We start from the raw sequence: 19258 nt of genomic DNA on the forward strand, positions 1-19258 counted from the left end.
GTGGTGTATGTACATGATATTAGTTACGTCAAAAAGGAGCAAAGACACAGGCTCAATTAAGATACATAATTGAAATGACGCTCACAGTTACATAATATTTGGCTAAAACCCATAAACATTGGTTGTAACATGCACATGAAATATCAATTCAGAAAAATCACTGATCACCAGCAAGAATCGGACCATGACCATTGCTAAACTAAGAGCATGAACCTACTGGCCAGGAATATTGTTGATATATTTGTCAACCAAGTAGAACATATTGCACAGTAGATATATTTTTAATTTATGCCTGAATGCAACAGTAGTACTAGTATCCTTTATACTCCTGGGTAGTTTGTTATATAACCTGATGCCCATTTCAATGGGTTCTAATTTCAATGCTTTAGTTCTTACATTTCCAAAATGGATGTTGTGCCTTCCTCCAGTATAATGATGATGATAGGCAGAGTTAAGGGAATAGTTGCCAATGTTATTTTTTAAATATAGAATTAAAAACATAATGTAGATGCACGGGAGTGGTAGCTAATTTAATTCATGGAAAATAGGCCTTAATGGAGCATTGTGAGGTCTCCTGGTTATTATTCTAATAGCTTTCTTTCGCATTTTAAAGATGGTTTGAGAAATAGCTGCTAATCCCCATAATATTATACTAAAGGTTATATTTGAATAAATTCCACATTGTATAAATTAAGTAGTGCATTTTTATTTGTAGTTTCATACAAGTGTCTTAATATTTAGCAAGTTGACCTGAGTTTATGTTGAAGGGCTTTTACATGCATTTTCTGACATATTTTTCTTTTTTTCATCATTACTTACCTTGGGGGAAAAATAATGATCAAAAAGGATACACAGTTCACCAAGGAATGAGTTAAAGTTGCAACTTATATCCCCAGTAGAAATTATATTACCCTTATGAGTTTCTGATAGTAAATGCTTGAATTCTAAAATACCACTCTCTCCTCACCTTATTTACCAAACTAATGCTTTTACTTCTTCAGCACTGCTTCTCCATATAGGCCTTAAACGAGACTAATTTATGGTCTGATAGAAATGAAAGTTGGGAAATCCATCAAATCAGTTAGGTTTGCAGATGATCAAACTTTAGTTTGTCAGTTAGACATGGGGTTGCAAACTACTGAGTGCATTAAAAAGTCAATGTAATAGTTATGGAATGAGAGTAAATGTAGGTTAAACAAAGATTATGCGATTTAGGAAGAGGGAAGTTAAGCTAAAAGTTAAAATAGGAGGGCAAAAACTAGAGCAGATGGAACAGTTTAACTATCTCGGAAGTGTTTTGGACCCTAACAGTCAAAATAGTAGGGACAAAGGAGAAGAATTACATTAGATACAGAAGCTTTCACGAGGAGAGATTTGACGACAGGGACTTTGAAAAAGGATCATCAAAATATTGATATGGAGTGTGATTTTGTACGGCATGGAGACATTCATTGAAGTAGGGTGATAGGCTAAGAGTTAAGGATTTTGAAATGTAAGTGTGGAGAAGAATGGAAAAGTTGAATCGTACTGAAATGAAAATAAACAAGGAAAGGCAGTGTACGGTGGCAGAGGTGAGAAGATTGTTAAGGGTAAATCCAAAGGAGGCAGCAAAAATGGATGCGGAGTATTTTTATTGGTAATGGTTAGGTTGAAGAGTGTGACAGAGAGAAGGTTACTAAGTGGGGCAGGAGTAGGATAGGGGTGCTGGACTGAATGAAGGGAGGAAGGAAGCATGCAGTATTGAAGAGTGGTCTACTATAAGGCAGGATGTAGGGTTGTTTATTATTGAGAGAGGCAACAGTCGCTGTACCTTTTGGTAGCTTGCGTCCATCAAAAAATTACCTTACTTGGTACTGATGACAATAATATTATTGGGTTCTCATACCTAACATTGTCACCGTTTTAATTGATTGTGGTGATTACAGCCTATGCATGCTTCACCATTCGTGGACAAGGGGTACACGCACAGTACAAATTAAAATTTAAGTACATTTTTAAATGTATTTGTTTCTTCAGTGTAGGCATTCATATCCAAGTTTATGTCACTACAGATAATAACGATGGTAGTTATTTGTTCTACACTGTTTCAAATCATTTCTATTAATTTTATGGGCCGATCAATGTCACCATTCAGCAATCTGTATACAACTAGATTACTTTCCATCAAGTAAACTGCTATTAATTCACCATCCTTTTCATTTAAGCCCATCTGTTTTCACCAAAAAGTATCGCCCACTAGACTTGATCAAGCGCTTACTGCGGAAAAAGTTTTATTTTTCAAATAAAAAAAAATTGAAAATAGTATTGCGCAATATTGTGAAATGGTATTTGGAAGACAAACTAACAATAATATTTCAAATTTACGTTGCTATTCTGAGGAAGTGAAATAATTTTTAATCGGGAAAAAAGTCACAACAATGACTTCGTGGAAGTTAGACGCATGAAGGTGTAGATGGTGTAGATCACGGGTCCATCATTCGCCAGAATGGCGGATCTCGAAGTACCCCCCGATTGTTGATTGAAATGTTTTGTTGATGTATATTTTACGTCTAATTAATTTAATCTTAAAAGAAGTATGGAAGGATACCCTTCCGATGGCAGTTGCGACGAATATCATGCAGGTGCTCTCCCAAAGAGAGTTTTGGACTGGTCTTACTTGATGCTGAATACACAAACTCTTGCGCAAAATTTGGAAGCACTTTGCAATGACGAACGACGACATTCCGAACATATAGAGGCAATTATTCTGTCAAATAATCAGCTAACTACAGTGCCACACATAATCTCTAGATTTACCCATATAAAGGTGATAAATGTCAGCAACAATGGTATGGTTAGATTATCTGAGGCTATATGTGAATGCCCATTGACTACACTTATTGCAAAAAATAACCTTCTGGAGAGTGACTCCATTCCAAAATCTCTCGCCAACATCACATCGTTGATGGAGCTAAATTTAAGTGGCAACAATCTCTCCGTTTTTCCTGAGCAAATATTGGAAATTCCCAGTTTGAAGTATTTGTTTTTGGGTGGAAACAGAATGACTGAAATACCACAAGAGATATGGAAGTTGCACAGGTTTGTTTATATTTTTTTAAATTTGTGATTCAATTTTTTACTTTAACCTGGGAAGTGTTTTTTTGAAAGAAATAAATCAAGGAGTATTTGTGTAGTTTACAGGTTTTATACATGGGTGGTAACCAATTAACAGAAATACCTGCCTCTGTGGGGGAACTTGAACATTTACATTCTCTGATACTCTGTGACAATATGCTTGAAAGTCTACCTGCCTCTGTCGCCAATCTTCGTCTGCTCAAATCGTTGTTATTGCATAAGAATCAATTGAAAACACTTCCTCCGGAAATAATTGCATTAAAAGGCCTTTCAGAGGTAAGTTAAGTTATGTATTAGAATATTTTTGCCTCAAAATATTCACGAAGTTACCATTGCACGAGGCCCAATTTACCTGTGAGATGAGTAATTTGATTAATTGTTTGCCACCTTCTGCAGTTAAGCTTGCGAGACAATCCTTTGGTCGTCAGATTTGTTCGTGACATGACACACAATCCGCCAAGTATGCTTGAATTGGCTGCCAGAATCATCAAAATCCATTCAATACCGTACAGTTCAGAAGAGGTGCCGCAGAATGTCTTCGAGTATTTGAATGGTGCACATTACTGTCTCAATCCCAAATGCAAGGGTGAGTATGAGTTTGTTTGGTGCATATAAGGACGATATGGGAGAATTATCCTATTAAACATTATTATAAAAGAGCTGAAGGCTAGAGTAATTGAGATTGTATAGCGTATTGCAAATAACTTTACCCAATTTATGATGGTAGCGAAAACAGAGATTATTAAGATGTTGGAATGGTGTTAACACAAAAAGTAAACTTGAAATTTTTTATGGATAAATAATGAAATACACTTGCTGAGTTGATGTTTTTGTGGAGGAGTTAAAAGGTAATGGTGAAGATGAGGGGAGTTCCCTGCAGAGGGTAATGTGATGACCTTTCTTGCTAAGATTGTGCATTATTTTAAAATGTTGATACTTGTATGACTTTCCAGAATGAGTGTTTCTAGCCAGATACACTGATTCAACATGAAGGTCCAGGAAAGGGAATCGAGTGGTACATCAGAGCTGCCACTCAGCCTCTAGTTAGGGACTTGTCCCCCCTTTTCAGTCAGGATCCTAATAAGACACTACTTTAACAAAATTATCAGAGTGACAAAGATCTTTATGGGAACAGAAACAACATTGAATGGGATTGCATGTCTTACATAAAAGCTTCCAATTCCTTATGCTTTCCCCTGTACTGGCTGTAATTATCATTGAAACATGCCTTAACCCCCTCCACTTCAATTTATTTTCTGAATATCGTGCTCCTGTCCTCTTATTTATTTCTTACTAATTCATTTTTTCTGTGGTTCTTTTAAAATGGTATGGTAGGTAATGAAATGATATTTTGTAGTTGGTAATCAACATAGAATAGTGAAATAAAAAGTGATTATTATTTCATATTGTAAAGTATCTAGTTAAATGCTTTTTTTAGCGAGACATTTTTCTTATTAAATACAACTGTAATAATAATAATATTAAATATTTAAAAAAAAGAAAATTACATTTCTGTTGTTGATAAATCTATGCATAAAGTTAAAAATTGGGAAATATCTATGTTTAAAGTCAGACAACATTATTATACAATAGATTGGAATACATAATATTATATACAAATATATCATTAATAATCAGAGAAAGTATGATACTTCTCAAAATGCTCAGGCTAATGTAAAGGTTCCTGGTTGTGCTTACACTGCCAAGTTGTCTCACTTCCGACATTATTTTTGAAGCATACATGTTTTTGTTGGATGTTGTTACTTTGCTTTTGACGGATATGGTCAGGAAAATGAGCCCAATTTTCAGCTTTCAATCAGACAGGTATGTCACCATGTGAAGGTCGTCCACAAACATTGTAATTTGGCAGAGTGACCTTTGCCAATAACGCCTCTGTGATATCCAAACGAAAACTATTTATAATTTTGGCTGCGTAGGTGTTTGTGGCGGTGGTTTAAAGGATTCTGCATTTTTGGGTTTCAAGGCGTTGTTCTTTGATGCTGACAACAGTTTTGACGAAGTTGCATTCGGCATCTTCAGGTCGAAGATGAGGGACTCGGATTTTTGCCACCCTTATATAGGTGGTCCCATCTAGTGGCTGCTCGCTGATTGGTCCGTTTCCAGAGAACTCTCTTCCACATGTTGTGGAGATGGTAGCCTTCATATCTATTTTCACAACCAGTTTCGACGCAGTGGATCATTTCCAAGTAAAGCTCTCACTGGACCTGTACTGTGAGAGCTTCACTTGAAAATGATGCAGTGCATCACAACTGGTCCTGAATAAATTTTTATTAAGTGGAAAATTGTAGCAGTCTTCTTCATATCTGTTATTAAAGAAATGAATGCCACTAACAGTATATTTTTACTTATAAAAAAGTTAAACAAGTAATGCCTACATATTTAACTTATGAAACTAATGTACACAGATACTCCTTACCACTGCGTGAAACATTCCAGATATCAATGCTCAAAATAGGAGAAAAATTTCCATTTCTTGAATAGTAAATACCGTTTGATTTAAAAAAGAATGGCTGCTTGAGGTGGTGGCCATTAACCCCTTGTGCTGAAATGACAAGTCTAGCTCATCATGAACTTCTGATGCCAAATCGTATAATGACAAGTGTAGCTTGTCATCAGATTTCCATGATTTTAGCACTATTTTAGGGAACAATATAATTATTTTGAAAGTTTGACAATGTTAAAACATCACTAATGTACATATAGAAATCATATTTCATGAAATATGATGCATTGAAAGTAATAAAATGATTTTCTACAATTAGCGATAGCTGTGTTCTCAATGTTGTGATTACATTTTTATTTAATGGAAAATTGTAGTAATCTTCATCTCTGTTAATATGGAACAGTTCCACCACATCACACCTAAATCTGTAATTTATATTAATTTCTTTATTTTCTAGACATGGAAACTCATTAGAGATTGATGTTTCAGTAATGAATCTTTATTTTTTTACTTTGAATAAAAAGCTATCATGAAAATCACTACGATATAATTATGTATAGTTCAAATTAAATGCATTTTTTGCATTCATTTTTCATTGAATATGTAAACAAATATCTTATGGTTGGTAAGTTAACAGTATTCATGGATATTTCATTGGATATATATGTTATACATTTAATAAATGTATAATTACTTAATTTCTTTCAGAATTTTTGTACAAAAAATGGGAAAAAAAGGCTCACGCATATTCTACCAATGAAAAGCAATAAATCATCCCCCCCCTAAAAATTATGAAAAATGTTGAGGTTTATAAATTTGTTTCTGTGCAATATTTTTGTAGGAACAAGTTTTTTATTATGCCACAAAAAATAGAGATGCTACAGCCATTTTTATTCTCAAAGATGAAAATGTAAATCTTGCGGATCATTTGACAAAAATGAGATTTTAGGTTTATTTTATTCCCTTTTGTTGAAAATTGAATTTTCAACCATGTTTATTTCAAAAATGTTGATTAGACACGAAAGAATTTATTTGTGACTAAAGTAAACATTGTAAGGGTCCACATTTTTCTGAAATCCTTGCAATCGTATTGTTCTAGCTGCATATTTTGTTGAAGATCAGTTGATTATCGAGTGAGATACATTTTGTATGGTAAGAAAGTGCAGCTAGCCTAGTATGCTGAGGGAACAGAAGATGTTGACAATTACCATATCACACCATTGCTATCGTCTCCATCATCAGTATTTCAACTCTGATTGGTTTCCTGAAGCATTGTTTCTTTCACCCCCTGATAACTTTTCTGTTTTACCTCCTTGAGCTGTCCAATGCACAAGGATCTTCCCTTCCATTTAGTTCTTTACCCTAGATTTCTTCATTTGTCCTTTCCTCTTCTACTTATTTTCATGATACTTCCTCATTCCGCTCTTTTGCCTCTCCATTTAATCTTCAGCATTCTCCTCCAGCACCATGCTTTAATGACTTCTATTCTTTGCTGGGAACCAATAGCCCCTACTTTTCATTTACCTCAGTAATGTCCTCTTATCATCCCAAAGAATACCAGCTCAAGGAATACAGAATATTTTAATAATTACATATTTGTACAGAAATAACCTGCAAGGGCTTCCATTTTAGGCTGGTTCAATGCTCCTAGTAGTAGTATTTAGGGGAGGCGACTGACAGCTGAGGTAATTTGCGCCATAGGGGATGGAAAGGATGAAGGCTGGAGGGAAACCTGGCATCGGCATTAGCCTACTCTTTACGAAAGGCGCCAATGGGCCAACAGCTTAACGTCCCATCCGACGGACGGCCTACTCACTCAAAGTGCCCTCCACAAAGCACCTCAAGTAGGGATCGAGATACCTCTGAAAAATATTCAGCACCGCCGGGATTTGAACCTGGGTCCTCTGGGTGGGAAGCCAGTACGTTAGCCCCCACACCATCTCGATCCCCTTCAATGCTCCTATGTGTCTGCTGTGTTGAGTGTCATGCTTCAAAGAAACATTTTGATGAACTTCTTCCTTCTAAGCCAGAGCTGTTCTCCATTACTTGATGTTGGTTGCACTTTTACCATCCCAAGTTATATACTGTTGCCCGGGTAAATGAAGGATTCCAATTTCTCCAGGTTCTCTCCTTGAATTTTGATATCCCTCTTCAGTCCAAGAGCATAATACGATCCCCAACATTTTACGGTCAGAGGGATCACGAATATAATATTAGAGAGATAGACTGCAAGACTGACAGGTTTAAAATGTCATTTTTTTCCAAGGACAATAAGAAACCAGGATGCTTGTAGTCGAAATCCTTCAGGGGTCAGCTGGACAATAAGTTTTAAGCTACAAGGTAGGGACTGCGGGTGGTTATATATCTATATATTTTGTAGGTTTCCTCACCCATTTGAAAAACGCTAACCACCTCATACCTTTCCTCCTGGTGCTGCACCCCGTGCCACACACCTTTTTGGTGGCTCACAGGGTATTGACGTAGATGAAGTCACCCTTCCCCGTACAAGGATTTTAGATTTCTTCTTGTTGATGCTCATCTTACATCCCGAAGAGCAAAAATGTGAATAAACTTAACCACTTCCACTGTGTTTATGAAAACTGCCTTCACGGGCTGAACTTATAATCCAGTGGGTCAATTTAACATGCTGTCAATTACAAGTATGATACAGATAAACTTGTAGGTAAAAGATATTTGCTCAGGTTCTAGTTTAATTTGAAAATCAGTTTCATAGAGTTAACAAGGGAATTATTAGACAAAAATAAATATCTAGCTACTTGTTTTCGCTGAGATGCTACACTTTTTTTAATTGTTTCCAATTTGCATCTATTTTTCATTGTGAAGTTCATTTAGCAGCCACTAAACAAAAGTCTCATTCGAAGAAGACTGCTTTTCATTGCAGAGCTGTGCCGTGCATCTGTGTTCAAAGAGAGCTTTTCAGTAATTGAGTCCTTCCATTTTATGTATGTACTTACCTTCTGGTACCCGAGCAGCTTATGTTATGGGAGTTGTTACTTATAGCACTGCTGAAATTTCTTTTTTCACTGTCTAGGTAATGGGCCCAACTGTCATCCAGCTTTCCTTTGCGTAATCTCGTAGAATGATAAGAGACTAGCCGAGGTTGAGTTTTAGGTTCTTCAAATTCTCAACTTTTATGGCATTTCCTTGTGCACATGGTTGTCCAATGGTTAGGTCACTGAGGGCCTGGATTTGATTCCCGGGGACACTGGGCACCTTCAGCTTCACCCAAGCTATGTAATATATCAGGTACCAGATCTTTTTGGGAAATTTAAGGTGGCACAGGGAAAGGAACTGGACCCTTACCTTCCTCATATTTGAATTTCGCATGCTGTTACGCTTAGTACTAGGTGAGCTCTTTCTCTATCTAACCAACCTTTGGGTTGCCTACTGTGGTGGTGGTTGGTAAAAAAACTGTAGTTACTGTTTATCTTACACACCAGGTTTATTGGGAAGTTTCATTGCATAGGAGCTCCCTAGACTTGTTCATGAACTATGTGTGATTATTAAAATTGAGATGTATCAGTAATTCATACCAATTTAATTTAGCATCTATATAAATGACTGTAATACTCCTTAATATTGTTGCTACTGCAAGTATTATTCTCCATTGAGTAAATCTAAAAACCAGAACAGGTGGAACAGTTTCCTTGGAAGTGTTGTTCCTAAGGAGTAGTAGGGACATACGAAAAAAATTGTATTGGGGAAGAAGTTTTCACAAAGTGGTGGGAATTGACGATGGAACCTTGAGTAAGATTGTTAAGAAGAGACTTATTTAATCTTTGATATGGAGTGAGGTTACTTATAGCACCTAATCATGGTTGTTGAAGCAAGATTTAGGCTTTTGAGATGTGGGTGTGGAAAATGATTGAAAAGGTTAAGTACACAGAAAGTAAAATAAAGATATACTAGGAATGGTTGCGGAGGAGAGAGGATTGTTGAGAGGAATCTGAAATAGGTGGGAAAAGTAGAGACAAAAAATTTTGGTTGTGGATGGAATGTTGAAGATTGATATTAGTAGTTTAGGCTAGCAAGGAAAAGAATAGCCATGTGGGATAGGGTGAAAGGAGGTAGAAGTTATGTGGAATTGGAAGAACAGGTTAATGGAGTGGTTAGGCTATGTCCTGTTATACAAAGCTAAGAATAATAGCTACTGGACTGTTTCCATCCTTTACCGCCATACCCTCCATTACCTACCTTGAATGGTCAACCTACAGTAGTAATAAATGTTTTCATGATAAATTAAATGGTAATCATATTCAAGCAAATAAATTGAAATAGTCTTAACATTACTGAAGGAATGTGCCATGCCAAATATTGTATGGACATGTTCTTGGATCCATTATTTTCTATTGAACCATGGCCTGAATACATTTCCCACTTATATTTGATTTATTATCATTTTCTGTAGTATCTACATGTCTTTATTGTTATTGACATTGTGCCGGCTGTGTGTAGTATGTCAACCTATCTGCTAACTTTAATTTCAAGGTGGCCGTGATGCATGTTTCAGTAGTTTAGCATAGGTGGTTTGGGGAAAGTTGAAAATATGCCTTGCAAATTCTAGGTGTTACATGGACCATTGGAGGCGAGAGATGAACTTAAAAAAGTATTCCAAGCCTCAACCACTTCACTGCATATTATTACATTTACAGATCAAGAGATCATTTTAGTCCATAGAGTCATTTTGCTTGCAGGTCATCATCTGCCTTCCCTCTCATGGGAGAACACCAATTGTCATGAAAATTGCTCATGACCATCAAATGTTTGTTTATTTTCCAAATGTAAATTGTAATAGGAATTCTGGGGCGGAGACTAAGAGAAAGAGTGAGAACTAAATTAACTCGATTTAAAATATGTTGGTGCACCTAATATAATATTTAAATAAGGTAGAAAAAACCCAAATTGGAAATAATGTTCCCCCTCCCATCTAGGTAGATTACTGTGCTAACTATACAAGGTGACCCATTATGAGTGGAAATATTTCTCAGAAACATAATATTGGTGCCAATTAATGCTCCTGAAGCCGAGATTTTTATTACGTGGTGCTCTTCATTAAGGTTACAAATTCAAGTGTCTACACAGTTGATCAAAAGAATGAATTAGTTAAATGCTTGAAAAATCTTAAAATTGTAGTATTTTGTCAAAGCTGTCATAAATGGTGGCCATTTCCTTTCGTGGTCAATTTGAGGATTAATTCAATCCATATTCATTCAATAAAAGTCAAAATTCATGAACATGGGAATTTGATTTGCAATTTTTGTTCTGCATGACATTCTTCTAAAACAATGGACAGTGCCCAATATGTGGTGTCATGCAAAGAACTATGAAGAGAATTTCTTTGTTTAGTGCCAAAAAATAATTTTTTTTTCTCCCCATGATTTTATGAGCTCAGAAAGTGAGGATTTAAGTTTCGCAGAGAAATTCCATGGCAATGATTTAAATGAAAAATGCTCATGTCATTGGTGTAATTTTCTGTGGGCAGCAACTCTGCAAGCCAATCTATAGAATTTGTAATACTGTTAGGATTAGACGCTATGTCTTATTAATAATTATTACCTTACTTAGCCAAAATTAGCTTTAAACTATTGACATTCTTTTCTCTGTATTTTATTAAAAAATCATTTTTTTGGTCCATGTTTGAGATGATAGTTTCATAAATCTTATTGTTTGTAGTTAACTAATGATTTTGTTCTTATCTCCCTGTGGGTTATTAGTTTCAGTGCTAATTTTTAACAGAAGTTCTGTGATCACTTACCTCAATAAATTAACTATTTGAGGTCGCAAATAATTATCATTTGGCTTATTATTTATTCTATTTCAGGTGTCTTCTTTGACAACAGAGTGGAGCACATAAAATTTGTTGATTTCTGTGGGAAGTATCGCATCCCTCTTCTTCATTACCTTTGCTCCTCCAAATGTATGGAAAATGTGAATGCTAACTCAGCAGAAGAATGTTCACTGTCAAATGATATGATGAAAAAGGTTCTCTTAGGTTGACTCTCCTCTTTTAAGTAATGAATAACTGCTGGTGATCCAATTCCCTCCTCTAGATAGAAAACTTTAAAGTCGCTGCACCTATTCAAAGAGGATTTTGGAAAATTTCCTCTACCTCCTGATTAAAACGAAATGGCAATCTTCAAAAGCCAAAATGAATGTTTTTGAGTGGGTCTTGTATTTTAATAGCTTTGTAACACATTTGTCAATGAAATAAATGTTTATATTTTTGTACTTATTTGAAGGCATCACTGCCATATTCAGCGAGATGAAACGAGGTCATGAGATATTTGTGAACAATTAAATAAAATCTTGTGCCAGAAAATCTTGAAGACTGATCATAATTTTCATCTGATACCAATTTTTGAGTATGGATAACTGGTATCAAATAGTAACAATTTCACTGGTGATAAAAGTGTAAATGGATATATGTTTATGTTGATGGATATATTCCACATTTCTTAATTGTAAATGGTTATTTCTTTGTAATAAAAGGCAGCTATTATACAGCTAATCATGTCTGTGTGATGTTTTCTTGCTTCTTTTCTGAGCCAGATCTTATTGATGACACAGGGGAGCAGGGGGTGTGCACAGTTTAAAAGAAAGAATGAAAGTAATGCACAAAGTTCCTTTAAAAGCACAGTCATTTTCTTTGTGGAAGGGTGGTGGTGTTATATTACACAGAGCTCGAATATATTACAAATGATGCTGGCAAATGAGTATTTTTTGAGATTGGTAATACTGGCAACAGATTCCTTGGCCTTAAGCCATATCAATAGAGCACAAGGTAAACATTCCAGATGGTGGACCAGTTATTTCTTAAAACCATAAGCAGTACTTAGGATTGCAACCCTTATCTATCAACCCGAACACAAAACTAGATAACACTTCCTCAGGCAAGGAGACACAAAAATGATTCAGGTTATGGTTGCAAATGCTCGTACCATATCTGAATTGCCACGTTGTAGAACACACTGACAGAGATAAACCTCCGTCCTTCTTCAGAGTCGACTAGTCTCTTCCAGATTAGGTGGATTCAGTTCACCTCGTCTTTTTTCACGTTTTTTCCTAATATTTCACAGGGTTGTCAAAGTTTGATCCAAGGCTAACATACTATGCTAAAACTCTATGTCTGTACAAGAGCATCTTGAAGACATATCTTCATCAAGCATCTGGACAGAAAATAGGTCAAGGGTTGTCAAACCCCATTCCATTGTTTTGATGCAATATGCCAACCTATTCTGTTAATAGTTGAAAACAGTTCTTAAATTTTCCCATTTGCTCCATTCAATACCAATGAAGAATAACAGGTTGCAACTATGTTTTCATATTTAAGAACTATTAGTTATGTCTACTGTATACAAAAAGGCAAACAGTGAGTGAGGCCACTAGCTCTTCCTGCCAATGGGATTCCTGTAAATATATATACATATATGCGTGTGTGTGTGAGCAATAACATATATGTATATAATTCCATGAATATCATTGGTTGGTCTTCTGAAGGCAGAGAGCGCTAAGACAAAATAGAGTAACCCATTATTCTTTTGTGCAGCCACCCACCATCAGCTAAAACGTGATCAATTTATGAAACATTTGCTTTTCACAAAAACTTAGGTTCTCTGAGAAGCATGATGATCTATTTTATACAATTATATTCACAGCAGTCTTGGCAAAATGACAACTAATATAGTGCTTCACTCCGTTTCTCTCACTTTCTCACATGATATCTTGAAATAACAAAACAACTCTTTACCCAAATAAATAATAATTTCTTTGAAGAGAGACACTAACCTAAAATTCTAAGATATATTTATATATGTATATATATTTATATATATATATATCAATTTCAGGGTTTCATAAGGGCACAACAAGCAAATATATACAGCAGTAAAATCAGAATGATAAAAATGGCTTCACAAACTTGTTGTCTTCCGTCAACAGTCGGTTAAGCATAGTGTTTCTTGTAGAAGATGGTTAAGTGCTGCAGAGTATTAAGATTAGCCATGTATCTACCAGAAGCTTAAAATTAACGTTACAATTTGTTATAAACTAAAAGTGCCCCCAAAGTTTGTACAGAAATGCACATGTCCACAGTCAATATAATAACAATTGTTATGGTCCTCCTTTCCGGATTGTGTACAAACATGAACTTCAATCAAGAGTTCAAATTTAACAAAGCCTGATCATATAACACAGCAATTTTCAATTTTTATAACTTTTTTAACAGTCTGCACTTGTTGGTACGTAATACAGTACATTTTGTATAAAAGTCTATTCCTCTTTCATACACCCAAGTATTCAAAATTTCACTGGTGCATACGTCATCTTTTGGCCAAGCTACACCATTTAGGCTTCTCTGGGCCCATTAACAGATGTACGAAGACTAAGTCAGAGCATTAAAATAATTTCTATGTATCAAATCTGTTTAGTCTGTAGGTTAAATCTTCTTGGTAATAATAAAAAACCTATGCCTGAATTGATGCACAGCAAATTGACTTAAAAGCACCATAGAACACATGCATCCAAGCCATTCACTCACTTATACACAACACCAGTGCACACTCACCATATGTGCAATAAACAAAAAGCTGTCAATTCCTCTTTACTCATAGTTTTACTGATTGCAATAGAATTTCAAGAAATTAATTGCCATGCAAAGCAATACTTTGACTAGGTTCTAATATTTGCATGATCTGAATTTATATAACAGGAAAAAATCTAGGCTTAATATAGTTTTATTTGAAATTTGGACATGGGCATTCCTTGGTGCTACACAAAAATTGGCTTGTGCACCCCTGCGGGGTTTACTCAATAAAATAACCGTTCCAAGATCATCACACTGCATTGTCAAAGTAAAGATAAAAATCTGCTAGGAAGGCAATATATTAAAGTACAGATTTGTAGTCCTGAGACAAGGAAAAATAAGTAACATGATTCTTCTAAATACAAAATAACGAGTCAAAACTGAGGAAGTATTTCAATTTGTTTTAAGTCTTAAATACTTCTTTCCCTAATCTAAAGAAACCATCGGCATATTTTACTACAGAGGATGACAGGTCAAATTTTAAAATCATCTCAACTAATGCCAAGTCTGATGCATCATCATAACAAAAGATAGCCATTGCTATTTTATTCCTCGTGATTAAAAACATCACTGGCAGACCGTGATGTAAATTAACAACCATCAATACCTTCCTACCTTCACTTTTAAATCATTAACACTCCTAACATCAGTACAACTCCCCACATCTAATTTTGCATCTATTGGACCAAACAAGATTCACTTTTACAAACTTCGTTTTGCCATGTAAGGCAGTTCATGAATTTAGGGCTTCGTTATGTACACACATGGGCCCTGACGTTGCATGTTCTTTCAGCCAACATCCAGTGAATTTGACAAGATGGCAGAGACCACAGTCTTTGAGTAGTTAAGTGAAATACAATAATATACACAAAACTTATTAACTATACATACACTGAGTGATAGATTCTGGGGTCTCATCTACTTATGTGGGATTAGCACACTTGCCTCCCTTGGGGAGTGGATATTGCAGGAGTCTTATAATATTATAAATTAAAATGTCATGATTCTTATATACATATAAAGAAAACATAACATAAATGATCTTAAGAGTTGATTTTTATTCCAATGAGGAATAGCATTCAAAACAATGCCGACTAAATTGAATTACTATCTGACGCTGGGCACAAGCTCTTTATCAGGTTTGAAAGTCCAATTAATAATTTTTTACATGCTCTTTGATACAGCACCTACCACATAAAAAAAATACACAATAATATATGGAAGTAAGGTTGGTGATTCCATGCAACAAAGATCTGTTTGCAGACCACATACTCATTTAAATTACTCCTTCCTATTAAAATGCGTAAAATGATGATGGACCAATAGAACAAACTTCCACACAACAACAATTTGTAGCCTTCATGGGCTGAACAAGCGACCAACACATCCCAGGGTGAATTGCAACGTCCTGAACACACACACAAACACTCATACACACACACACACATACACACTAGGTTTCTCCAAAGGGACTTACTTAAAATTAGCCTAATACATAACGTACATTTAACCATCTTTATCCCCACAAATGGTGTAGGAGGAGCAATCTGCTAGTTGTTTCCTCGCAGTTAATACCATCGGTACTCTAAATTTTTCTCTCTCAACATCTCAAAAGCTGTACAGAGACATTCCGTGGCCCCACTGCAGCGGAGGTGGCACTGCTTATCCCGAAACCAAGGGGGGAGTTAAGAGGAAAGGAGGTGAGGGTGGGAGAGGGGTGCAAGTGAAGGAGAAGAGGGGTGGGAATGAGAGGGAGGGAGAGTGTTTCGGGAGAGCCAGGCCAAAGAAGCGAGCAAGGGGGGATTGTTGTGGGGAGGGCGGAAAAACAACAAAAGTAGTAGTGTTGGGAGGGGGGTGGTGTTGTTGGTGGATTGCTGTTTTTGGGTGCAACACCCTCACCATCAGGCCATGCCCGAAGGTGCCACGGCTCCCCCTCCCCCGCCCGATGATGGGTTTCCTTCCGAACTACCCGCGTCCCCCATCGAGTTGGTCTCCACTCCAGATGACGTGGTGGAAACTGACGGTCCACCACCTGTGTTTGTCGACACCTGAGGCTGCTGTGGATTGCCACTGCTGGCTCCGGCACCACCGTCAACGGCCCCTCCCGCACCACCTCCTCCCCCTGTACCTCCTCCACCCCCACCACTCCCACCCACACCATCTTGTAAGTGCCTTGGGATGAGCAACGAGTTGAGGGATGGCTGGATGCTGAGCTCTGAAACAAAAACATCAGTGCCTCGTAATTTTAAATGAGCTGCTTTCATGAGTTTAAAGCTCAATGGTTGGTAATCAGAACTTTATGGCAGCCTGAGAGTGTAAAATTTGGTAGATAGATGGGTGTTTACATACAACCATAGAAAGCAGTCATCTTTTTTACACCAGGAAAATATTTCAATTTTCAATCTAGAAAGTATGGGACACAAGAGATATCAAAGGTAAGAAATTTTATTTCTGGGTATATATGAAGTAAAATTAACCTTAACCTATGATTTTTAAATGTCTGTAATAACATTTTTGCCACCATTTCTAAAGAGATTGTCTTAGAACTTCAGCAATTGCAACATTCTATAGGACATGATTATGTTTTTTCAAACACTATGATTTACGATGCTGCCCTGCCCTGCAACTTTCTCACAAAGGCAATGGGAAAATCTACTACTAAAGACACACCACTAAATATTTAAATTGTTTTCTCATTCGGTGACTAATTAAGCCCCACATCCTTACCCTTAACCTGAATTTTGTGAGGAAGTTGATTTCAAAATATTGAAGAAAACTTTGCCATGGTATCCTAAGGCCAAGAAAGAGCAAATTTATTTTAAAGACTTTTTCAATGAAATTGTGGACATTTATTAGAACAAGGGATGTGCGTGTTGTCCACTGTGATGCCAAGGATTCAGTTTCTCCCCTATGACTATTAGAACATCATTTTAGATCAATCATGCGGAGGGGCAGAGTTGAAAGATCACAAGCACCAATTGATGTGGATTATATAACCCAAAATGACCATGCTGTGTGTGTTCCCAATAAAAGAAGGTATCATAGTAATTGAGATTTCAATAAGCAACAATGATGTTTATGTGATGTTCTCAAATCAATGGGACCATCAACTAGCTTCGCTTTGCAAACAGGTGATATTTTTCAGTAAGTCAAGCAATATTCTTGATGTTCTAAAGCCATTTTCTATCTGCCACCAATGGGAGAACATAAAATATTACTTAGCAGAGGAAGACAAGAGCTTTCATCTTAGTTATCAGACTACTTAAATAGCATATCTCAATGTTTAAGTATCATGAATATAAACTTGATTTGCATTGACAGTCAAAGTTACAAGTAAGGACATACACAATATATAAAAAATTGACAAGGTAATCAGACATTCACCTCCAGTTGATTTTACATGGAGTGACTTCTATTGCTTAGCAGCTTAAACACTTTATAAGACACCACTGTGTATATAACTAAGGGTGTGCTCTGATTCCAAGCACTTTGAAGCACCAGCACATCATACAGTCCTTCCATGCCCACATCCTTGCTTTCAAATGTTTAACGTGTGCTTTGGTCTTAAAGGCTGGAGAACCTGGTTCAACCGATCTGAGGATATATGCTCACTTTGGGGCATTGCCAGCTAAGCTTTAATCACACAAGGCCAGGAGGTATTGGCAATGGGGTACCATGCAAGGGGTCAGATTGTAATTACAGCAGGTTAATCGCACCTGAATGGCTTACTTCAGCAATTATTATATTGGTGAGTTTATAATTATTTTATTGTCTGCCGTAGTTTAGTTTTACAGTTCATATCAATACTTTCTTTTCTGGCTTCTTTTCCAAATGATACGTTGGAAAGACCAACATTATCCAAATTTGGAAATGAAAATAACTTTCTGCACTCCACAGTGAATTTTTTCTAATGACCTAGGTTTAGACGCATTGTGTGAAGATACAAATTTTCGTTTTCACATGTATACACATGATCATTGCTGGAGAGGGGGGGGAAGAGTAAAGGAGAGGGGCAGGAAAGTGGTTGCTAGGTGTGTAGGGTTGGTGAGTGGGAGGGGTGCGGTGGGTAATTGGCAAGGCAGGGTAATGATTAGGCATGAGATATGGGGAATACAATGCGGCAGAGGCCACAACAGTTAGGAAGTTCCTTTATTATCCAGATTCTTAATAAATTAAGTCACTTGGTGACAATGCTTTCCTCTGACCTATTTTAAATGGATGACAGGTCCACTATTTCTATTAGAGGTGAAGGGCAAACTTTATTTCAAATTTTCTCCCACCAATGTAGAGTATATGAATATGAGACAAAAACAGCTATGATGTAACGAAATAGCATTCAGCTACACACAGAGTGGAAGCAATTGGTGGTGGATTGGTTTCGATTGATCTTTGATGCTATAGCCTTTAAAAGTTCATTACAAAATAAATCTTTAAAATGTCGATAATTTTTATGCTGAAGAATTTGGTTACTTTTATCTCCATTGCATGTTATCACAACTGTTATTCTAAGAGATAAAAATTTTAACACACACCTAGGTTCTGGCAAGGCACAGAAAATTCACAGTTTAAACTAAGCAACAAAATATGCCAGCTAAAACCACTGTGAAATGCAATCAAAAAGTGGTCTCTTTGTTAGCATGGCACCAATTCTGGAAAGGTGAGGGGAATGAAAAAATCTGGAGGGGAGTGATTAATGCCCAATATTAATCCCTGGGTCATTACAGGTATCTAAGAGCTATTTTTATGCCTGATCTATTGTTTTAAATTTGAGTGTTGGATGGTGTGAGGGATGCTAGAATTTGTCAAAGGGAATGCTGTGAGGGAGGCATGCATTGAGATTGGGGCCATTGTGGCCAATGAAGAATGTTTGCAGGAAGCATGGTGGTAATTAATCCTAATGTTCAGAGGTGTAGTACAATGTAAAAGGCAGGGCATGGTTTGTACTTCAAGAGATAAAACTACTTTGCAGGAGGTATAGGAGATGGGTGGGAGAGGGACGGGATTTAGAATTTTAAAATAGGAAATGGTTTGAATTATGGCTTACTGTGGGGCATGGGAGCGGCGGTTGTTAAGACAGG

General features: G+C 36.5%; 2 protein-coding genes across 2 annotated transcripts in view; one reads left to right on the forward strand and one right to left on the reverse strand.

Annotated features, from left to right (window-relative positions):
- The first annotated feature begins 2455 nt into the window (after positions 1-2455).
- LOC139688004 (leucine-rich repeat-containing protein 58) lies at positions 2456-12099 on the forward strand. The gene is made up of 4 exons (XM_071585402.1): positions 2456-3078; positions 3174-3390; positions 3511-3700; positions 11421-12099. The coding sequence occupies exons 1-4, from the start codon at positions 2576-2578 to the stop codon at positions 11594-11596; spliced, it is 1086 nt and encodes a 361-aa protein (XP_071441503.1). The 5' UTR covers positions 2456-2575; the 3' UTR covers positions 11597-12099.
- A 3982-nt stretch (positions 12100-16081) lies between these two features.
- Positions 16082-19258, reverse strand: part of LOC139687631 (glycogen synthase kinase-3 beta-like) — a 66800-nt gene continuing 63623 nt past the window's right edge. Inside the window, exon 9 of the mRNA XM_071584871.1 lies at positions 16082-16395. Within this exon, the coding sequence (XP_071440972.1) occupies positions 16082-16395 (314 nt within the window). The remainder of the gene's footprint in view (positions 16396-19258) is intronic.

This window comes from Hetaerina americana, unplaced genomic scaffold, assembly GCF_022747635.1.
Source record: "Hetaerina americana unplaced genomic scaffold, ioHetAmer1.1.p SCAF_2, whole genome shotgun sequence".
Taxonomy (NCBI): Eukaryota; Metazoa; Arthropoda; class Insecta; order Odonata; family Calopterygidae; genus Hetaerina; species Hetaerina americana.

Excerpts from the sequence above, each read along its gene's own strand:
- LOC139688004 (XM_071585402.1), top strand. The coding sequence starts at position 2,576 with ATGGAAGGATACCCTTCCGATGGCAGTTGCGACGAATATCATGCAGGT. Across the intron at positions 3,391-3,510 it reads CATTAAAAGGCCTTTCAGAG|TTAAGCTTGCGAGACAATCC; the intron begins GTAAGTTAAGTT and ends CACCTTCTGCAG. Across the intron at positions 3,701-11,420 it reads TCTCAATCCCAAATGCAAGG|GTGTCTTCTTTGACAACAGA; the intron begins GTGAGTATGAGT and ends ATTCTATTTCAG.